The 9,776-nt window shown below is 32.1% G+C and overlaps 1 protein-coding gene across 1 annotated transcript; it reads right to left on the reverse strand.

Moving 5' to 3' along the window:
• Positions 1–1,401: 1,401 nt before the first annotated feature.
• Positions 1,402–4,796, reverse strand: LOC149535303 (cytochrome P450 71AU50-like). Its single transcript, XM_089803325.1, has 2 exons — positions 3,630–4,796; positions 1,402–2,302 (listed from the first exon to the last, which is right to left on the reverse strand). The coding sequence occupies exons 1-2, from the start codon at positions 4,476–4,478 to the stop codon at positions 1,673–1,675; spliced, it is 1,479 nt and encodes a 492-aa protein (XP_089659451.1). The 5' UTR covers positions 4,479–4,796; the 3' UTR covers positions 1,402–1,672.
• Positions 4,797–9,776: the final 4,980 nt, after the last annotated feature.

Below are 9,776 nucleotides of genomic sequence, written 5' to 3' on the forward strand. Positions count from 1 at the left end.
AAGAAAACCACAAACAAAAAATCCATCCATCTTAGGATTGGCCAAAGGATCCTTGAGCAACCAATCTAATTGAGAAACATCACCATTTTGTGACAAAGAGGCCTAGATCATGCTCTTACATCTAACCCCTCTTGAGAATCATTAGATAAACCATTCTAAGATGAAAGATGCAACAAAAAATTCTAACCATTCTAAGAGGGGTAGGAGAAAAACCTTCTCAGGAAGTTAGATTGCAGGAGAGAGAAATCTCCCATGCAACTCATGATTTGAACACCAAATAGGTCTAGCAGAGACTTCCCATCACTTATGCAAGTAGATATCACTACCTCTGATCCCCCAAGAAAAAGCCACTCATCAACATCACCATACTCCAAATCAACAAAACCTTCTTCAATGCTAGTGTCTAAAAAACTCTTGATTAATACACATATTCCAGCTCAATATCATTTGACCATTTCATGTTGTGTTCAACTTAATTCTTACTTTTATTCCTCTCTCTTATTGTGGAGAACTTGTGGCCCTAGATTTAATTTAGTGTTGTGCATCATATAAACATCCACATTCATGAGCATTGATTTAACTCTTTATAACTACTTAGATTAGGGAAAGATGTTAATATATTAACATTTGATTTAGCAACACTTTGTATATTACTTAGTATTTGAACTGAAGATCTTTTATAAAATGTTAGGTCTATCTATACACAAAATATTACTTTTAAATTCACAAGACATCATCAATATAACTATTATATCACCGTCATTTTTAGTGAAGTGCTAATAAATAATGGTTTGAAGAGGTGTGACTAAATAGTCTTTCAAAATCTATTGTTTTGCTACTAGGTTCAATCTTATTAAAAAGTAAGAGAACTTGGTAGTAACAACAAACTCTAACATTATATAGAAAATGTATTATTTTCATAGTTAATTTTTGAAGTGTTTTGTTAAAATCATATCATCTAAAAAACTTAACATGAAATGATTTTATTTTATTTATAGTATAAATATGTTTAATTTGTATATATGAACTTTTGTAAGGTTAGGCCTAGCTCTCCTCTATAAGGTAAGAAGATCATTAATTTAAAGTACCTGCAAATGCATCCAAAGATCATTTATATAAGGAAATGAGCACACTCGAACCATTATGCATCTCATTAGACAATTTATTTGTACTTTTTAACCAAATTAAAATTTCCAGAAAAAATTAATAAAAGTAAATAAATTATCCAATCAGATATATTTTGGTCCACATTGCCCCTGCATTAATCATATTTTCTAGCTACTTAAATATATTCATTATCAAATTAAAAACTGCAGGCAATTTCACAAAAGAGACCATTTTATTCCCAACATTTAGATACCCATTCCAATGAAATCCACCATGCCATCAAGACACAATAAATATATTCAATCATAACTTATTATTAATAAACGATTACTTTTACATAAGATGGAATAATTATTTAGTATTATTTCATCATTTTCACAGTTTTCCAATTACATATTAGGAATTTCCTCTAGAAAACTCCCATTTAGGATCTCCCTCCTTTGAGGTACTCATATTAATAGTCATGTAAGCATGAGCTCTCGTATATATACTAGTAGATTTTAAGCAAGTGAAAACTGCACATATAGGCTGCTGAATTGCAATTGTTCCCCTTCACTTCAGTACCTCAGAGCTCATATAGCTGTAATGAAAGGCGAGGAGTTGGGACGGCATGCAATGGTACAGCCCTTCGTGCTGTGATATGATATAATTCAGAAATATCCAAATTATGAGGAGTGATCCCTTGAGGAAGATCCCAGTTGAAGCAATGTAACAACTGTGCAAGCCCAAGATGGATAATGGAAAAAGCTAAATTAATTCCTACACATCCTCTCCTACCAGATCCAAAAGGGCGAACCTCATAATGGTGACCTTTCACATCAATTTGGCTTCCCAGAAATCTTTCTGGTTTGAATTTGCTGGCTTCTTCCCAATTAGTTGGATCCCTTGCAATGGCCCAAGCATTCACAAGAAGTTGAGTTTTCTTTGGTATCTGATATCCCTCTATTGTGGAATCTTCAATAGACTCATGGGGAAGAAGTAGAGGAGCAGGTGGATATAGTCGCAGTGTTTCTTTCACTACTGATTGCAGACAGAAGAGTTTGGGCAAATCAGATTCTTCTACCATACGATCCAATCCTATCACAGAATCAAGCTCTTCTTTAGTTTTCTTCATTGCAATGGGATTTCTGAGTAACTCTGAGATTGCCCAATCCAATACCCCTGCTGAAGAATCTGTTGCTGCAGCCAATATATCCTGAAAAGGTCAATATGTGTAGAGTTTTTAAGAAACAGAGAAATAAATGAAATATGCTGAGTTAAATTGTAAAGATTTTACCCTGACCCAACTTCTTATCAGCATTGCAGAGTCCATTAATCTCTTTTACTGGTTTCACTTAAACGACATGAAATTAGTTTCACAAAACTATATAAACTTATTTTAATCATAGGATAGGGTTGACTACTTCTCAAACTCTTGTGATTGAATTAGTACAGAAAGCTTCCTGTAAACAGATAATGAATTGACAGATACTAAAAACCAAAATATCCACTCACATTACCATGTCCATGATATCTGCTTTTAGATCTTAACTGTACTGCTAGTTTTCCTCTTTATATCTCACTGTTTAGATACATTAACCATTAAAGACGAGCAAGAATCTATAATAGAAGTTTTTATAAAAATTGATAAATTGTCCCTTTGCATTTGCTAATAAAATTCAATTTATGTTCTAGATGTCTAGATATTTTAAATATTTTACTTCCTTGAGAATCTAAGATGTGAATAGTTCTTGGTAGTTGTTAAAAATATTGAAACACGTGCATTCCATTCAGTCTGAACACTAATAGCATGGAATTCTACATAACAATGTCTGAAGTATATTTATCAGAGTTAAGTTAATCAAAACAGTTTTGATAAGTAGGAGATATGAAACAGTTCGTAAGGTGTAATTATTGTCAAAAGTTTTGTAAATGGAATTACAAGTAAAGTCCGCTTAATCTTGGAGAAAACTCTGTTGCTATCACATAAGCTGGAGTCTTATAGAAATAGGTGATATCCAGACTTTGTACATGAAAAAGAAGTTAACAACATTAAAAAAATTGTTATTGACTGATGGACAAGCACAAATATTGGTAATCATGTCAATCAAAAGCTCTATTTTGAATGGTTTTCCAACTCAGAAAGCAACAGCCGAAGGGAAAATTATATAATGCCAAAATTTCCTTGTTTCAGTTCTTTGATTAAGTGGGGTTCTTAATCCACCCCAACCTAGATCAGAAGTTCATAGATAGCATGATGCTACAGAGTTACAGAACAAACCTAAGAATAAATAGTGAATTCACTGTTTAACCACAAGGCACAGCCAGCTTACGCCATACATACAACATATACCCTAATTTCACAAGAGAAATCCCCTAAAACCTAGATACATCTTCAGACATGTTTCCAATATAGAAGACAAAGTACCAAATATCACAGTACAGGACTTCTGACAACTATCTTAATATAACATGTTATCCACAAAACAAACTAATAGCCCTTAAGAAAAGAGGAATTTAGGTGGTTAGATTTATATACATACAAAAATAATATTCTTGATGTGGTCTCGTGTAATTTTGATCTCCATGGATTCATCTTCAGACAAAGAAATCAGTGCATCCACAAAATCGCCACACTCCAAATCACTGCCCTTCTTCCCCCTTTCAAAGTGTTCATCCACAATACTCTCCATAAACGCATCCAAAATCTTTGCAAGTTCAGTTTGCCTTCGCCTATTGCCTTGCAAAGTAAGCCATCCCAATAGAGGAATGTGATCACTGTAAGTAAAACCACTAGTAGAGAGAGACGCCACTTCATTCAAAACCTCCCTGAATGTTCTTCCATCAAGCTGGGCTTCATTCAACTTTTTCCCAAACGCCATCCTGCAGATAATATTATTTGTCGGAGAACCCACTTCTTTACTCACATCTACAACACCATTAGGGTTACTTCCAGAATTGGAAAGTATGGACTTCATTCTGTTGGGGGAAAGAAGCTCCTGAATGATGAATTTTCGCATGAATTTCCAATAGGGGCCATATGGTGAGAATGTAGGTTTTTCGGGGCTAAGCAAGTCTTTATCTCCTCCCATCACAGGACGGCTTGCAAAAATGTGGTCATAAGCTTTCAGGAATTGTTCAGCCATATGCGGGGATGATATTACAATGGCTGGGAGAGAACCCATGTAGATGGTCATAATTGGGCCATACTTTTGTGCCAGTTTACAGAGAGATCTGTGAGGGGGATTAGATAAGAGATGAAGATTCCCTAAAATGGGTATGCGAATAGGGCTAGGCGGCAATTTGGATCTTCTGGTTGACTTTACAAACAGAAGGGCCGAGATAAGTAAAATTATAAACAGAGGAATCCATCCACTGCTCAGGAATTCCATTGGAACCTCAACAAATTTTGCTCAATGTTTCTGGATATTGATATCCTTGACGGCCGCGCCCTGCTATGATCTGATACGCACAGCAGAACAAAACTCGAAATCAACGGTATATATTAGCTCTGTTGTCCACCATTGTGGGAAGATATCCTGAACATTGGAATCTCTGTATAATTACCGGTTGTGAATTGGAATCTCTAGTCCTAGCCAGAATGGTGATGGGATGCTCCAGGGTGACCGTAATGCCCGATGCTTCTCTATTAGACTGGAGTTGGCATTTTATGACAAGTTTTTTTTCAATTCTTTTATTTAGAAAAGAATGTCAGATTTGTGCGGATAAAAATAAATATCACAATATAAAGTTTAAAATTACATTGTAAGTGTTATTTTTTTTTATATACGTCCAAGCAAAGCGAGTAGAGGTGTTAATTTTGTTTAGCTTAATTAGTTGTCATATTTTGTAATATTTATGATGATTTTATATTATTATTAAAAACTGTAGTTTTTTTTATTGGTAAATGGAACTCAAGACCTTCCACATGAAAGGCTCACAAATTACCGTTGTGTTGTAGACTCTTACTTATTAAAAATTGTAATTTTCATTAGGAAACTAAATTTATAATATTAAAAGAAATTCTTATTTTAATTGAATATGTAATATTGTAATGTTTTAATTGAAAATTATTTAAATTTATTTTTAAAAAATATTATCTTCTATTTTTATCAAAGCAAACAGATTTCCACAATCCATGAATATTGAATTAATTTCTGGGGAAGATTGTGTGAGAGTTTTTTTCATCAATGTTTCGGATCATACTGTATGATCCATCATCAGGATGCCTCTGAGTCACTGAGAGCAAAAAATGGATCATGGCATCCTGATGATGGATCATACAGTATGATCCGAAACGTTGATGAAAAAAACTCTCACACAATCTTCCCCAGAAATTAATTCAATATTCTATTTTTATTTTTATTTTTATTCATAAATAATTTATTATAGACTTAATTATTAGATTTTACATTTGTGTCTTAATAATTATACAACCAATTATGAGATATTAATAAATTTGGTGAAAAATAAAAATTATTAGTATTTATTCATAATTGTTTTATTTATTATAGAGAAAAATATTATTTATTTTTATAAGTATTAAAATAAATTTTCAAAAATCTAAATCATGATCTTTCTTTAAAGTAGTAATAATAAATATAACATTATATTTTACAAATAAATATTATGAAATAATATAAAAATAGTAATATCATTTACACTTTACATCATGTATAAAAATATTTTTTTATCAATTTCTATATAATGCAATATTATATAAGTAACAAATAATTGAAATGTTTTACATCAAGAAAAGTTTAACTCTACATTTAAATAATAAATTTCACTTTAAATAATACCTAACTTCTAAGTTCAAGTGTGAGCTAACAAAATTTTATGACTTACATAATTTAAACAATATACATATTGCTCCCTACAAAACTAAGAACTGGGAATTTTAAACTTACCTATTATACTATTTTATGCACCATCAATTTTTTTATTATATATTATATACACATTTATCTCCTTATTTTATTATCTAACAAATTGTTTATAGACACTATTTTATAAAAATTTAATTTAATTTAATATTTAATATTTATTCATTAATTATAAAATAATTAAATCTTAGAACCTCATCATAGAATTAACAAAAATAATTTAAAAGTACATTTAAATATATCTTAGTCAATAAAAATTAAACATAATAATATATAGAATATCTTATAAATTATGATTTAGTAATTTATTACTATCAAAAATAGTATTAAAATAATAAAATTTAATAAATATAAGAAAAAAATAGATTAAAAGAATGATTTAAGTTCATAAGAGCAACAAATCTAACCAAATAAACCAAACCAACACATGCACAATTTCCCAAACCCTGTGACGGTGGATGCATACCCTGAGCACAGGTAGGACTGGGCACAGCTTTCAACGGTGCAAATAAGTTGCACCATAGTCGGTGCCTTGTGAATCTACTGATAACACTCAAAATTGGACTGCACTAAATGTAAATCATTCTTAGATTAGTAGGGGGAAGTGGACAGATTTACCTTGGCCCAAAAAGGATCATTTGCAAATCTGTAGGGTAAGTAGACATATATGGAACTTGGACCAAAAAAGGTTATCTTAATATGCCATTAGATTATTTATTGTTTTAAATTTTGGATAGTAACATATTGTGAAATCTGTTATATAAGGGTAGGAAGGGTTGTAATGCCTACCCCTAGTTGACTTATTTGTTAGATTGTCGGATTCTTTTAGGCCTATTTTATGATTTTGTTTTATGATTAGTGGTACTTGGTTATTGGATTTGATTAGATTTAATTTCATACTCAGTTGATTTATGTGATGAGTCGCTTGGTTATTTCATGTGTTCATGATTATTTCGATGATGATATATATATGTTCATTTAGCGACTTTCAGTTATTTCATGATCTTAGTTAGAGGAATGATTTATATGCAGTTTTTATGGATACTTACCCCATACTTACATGTGTATAGTGTACTTGTCTGTTTTACTTTATGTTTGATGTTTCTGATGTGGTTGAGGGAGGGAGTCATAGTCACCTGCTAGTCAAGATCTACACTATGCACCACTCCATGTCATTGCCTATTTAGTTTAGAATATATAAGTATGTATATGTGTGGATTTTATGCAAATTGCAGGTACTAGGTATCAACTTCCTTGAATTGCTAGGATGAGCGTACCCTATCATAGTATCTCAATGCTATAAGTGGGGAGATAATTCTTGAGTCCAAGTCCTAACCTAAGCCAATTGTCCCAGAAAGTAGGACAAGTATCTGAGTTGTTTACCAATCTGAATTCATCAAGTGACGTGAATTCGTGATTCTAACCTTGGAGTTTGATTTTGTTCTTTGTCTTTAGTTGAGTTGTCGTATTTATTCTTGTGGGTCTATTGTGATTTTCAGTTATAATTAAATCAAATTAAAAGATAATTTAGATTTAATTTAATGAAAATTTTATAAAGAAAATTCAATAGTTAATTATATTTAATTAATTAAATAAAAGCATTAAACTTAAAAGATTTTATTAAAGTTCTAATTTTAGCGTATTTATATTTATTTAATTTAATAATAATTTATTTAGGAGTTTTATTTAAATAATAAACTCTAAATAATCTTATTGGTTGAGTTAATAAATATTTTATCAAAATGTCTCATAATCTAATAAGAGATTAAAATGAATTGATTAATAAAGATTATTTTAATTAAACTGTAAAAGTTCGTGCATGAAAATTAAAATATAATAAAGTAATTAAGGGAAAAAAGGTTTCACGTGATTGCTAAATCAAAGCCCTAATTTGGAGAAAGCTATTTCTTAGGAAATCAGAGCTCATTTCTCCATAGATAGGTTTAGAGGAGCCGATTTCTGAAAAGAGGGTTTTCGAAAGAGAATGGAAATTCTTACGTGTTTTGTGCATTTGTTATTTAGCATCAGATCTAGGTAGGATCTCGTAATTTTTGCGCAATAGTTCTTGCATTGAAAATATTTGTCTTCTCTGTGTTTGTTGTGTTTCTATTTTTAGAATTCCTTTGAGTGAAACCCTTGTTTGGGAAAGTTTGGTTTTCATTATTGAATTGTTTGTTATTAGTCCCTGCCTTATATAACGCAGGGAACTAATGTTCCCATTAGCCCCCTCACAATTACTTTTTGCGAAAAACTGAATGCGTCATTCCATACTTTCTCAAGTTTTACTAACGTTTGATTTTAAAAAATCAATTATGGTATATAAATTCTGATTTTCTGATTTGTCGAAGAGGAATTTCCCGGGCTTTATTAATATTTTCCTTAGTAGAAATTCAAGAAATTAAAAGGCAATGCTTCGTAATATTAGGAATAATAATAAAAAATCTTTTATCGAGAGAACTTTCCAGAGACTTCTTTTATTTTCCAGTTGCCGGTGCAATTTTTATTAGTTTCTGCCTATGGCAGGATACTATCGCATTCATTGAATGCATAGATCAAATTCAGCCAATCACATGTGTTTATTTTTCAAACATTTAAGTCGGATATGTAGTTTGTAGATTTTTATATATTTTTAAAAAAATTTAAAAGGTAATTATCAATTATATTATTGGCTCTGACAGAAAATAGTAAGGAAGAAAATTCAATTTTATTGCCAAAAAAAATTGAAAAATTACAATGAGTTGCTTCCAAAAGCTCCAGGAAAGAACTTTCTCAAAAGCTCTCCCTTTGTGTGGAGAAGCCGCTCCACATATTCGAGATTGTTGCTCTCAACTAGAAGTTTCAGATCCTTGCATGATAAACTTGGCTGCTGTGACAGAAGTTTGTGATCGTTGATTGGTCTTTGCATACAGATGTGCTCTGTGCCTGCAAATGACATCAGACTGAATTTTTTGTGAACAAGTACTACCTCCATTGCACAACAATCAAGCCTCTAAGCTCCGCATTGAGATCAAGATTTGAATAAGAGATCTGTCGGAGGAATTGGTGAGGGTAGAGGCGGAGGGAGCTAGTCCCGCGCTGTGATGGTGGATCTGACAGTTGGGCTCATCACACGCACCTTCTACGACCAACAGTACAGGCATTCTGCAGCTGAACATATCATTAGAGTAAAATATTACAGGACTCCACTAGACATAATGTCAACGTAAATTAATTACATCGCAAGGCATGGTCAGCACCGACCAAGATGCTTCCAGAGGCATGTGCGGCCATCCCTCCAACTGCCAACTACTCACATTAATAATTCACCAAAAACCACTTCTGGAGATTTCTGTACATTTATTACATTTGTTGTTATAAATAGACTTGCTGGGCCTAGAGTTTTCAGCGCTCAAGTTTGCATTGATATGCTGTGTTTGTTACGAGTTTGTTCATGGTATCAGAGCCATTAGTAAGGAGCCAGTGGCAATGAATGATCTACTAGAGACTGTTGTTGTGAGAAGACTGCCCCAGAGAGTTTGTTGTTAGAAAGATGCGAGATACAAAGATATTAAAAGGTAAGTTTTCTTCAGTCTGAATTTTGGGAAGGAATATAATAATGTAGCGGTGCAACTAAAGTATTCTTACTTTCATTTATGAAAGGCTTTGTATACAAAGGTTGAATATCAATCAATAAATCTTTGAAGTGGGGTTTATGGGAATAAGTAAATTTTAGGTATCATCTGGTTTTCTGTTGTGGTTAGGCAGTTTGGTGGTGTTTATACGGTTGCACATATTTGTAGTGTTGTGTGGCTTGGACAGTTTGAT

The sequence above is a fragment of the Cupressus sempervirens genome, chromosome 10 (assembly GCF_028749045.1).
Source record: "Cupressus sempervirens isolate cs-2001-9-10 chromosome 10, ASM2874904v1, whole genome shotgun sequence".
Taxonomy (NCBI): domain Eukaryota; kingdom Viridiplantae; phylum Streptophyta; class Pinopsida; order Cupressales; family Cupressaceae; genus Cupressus; species Cupressus sempervirens.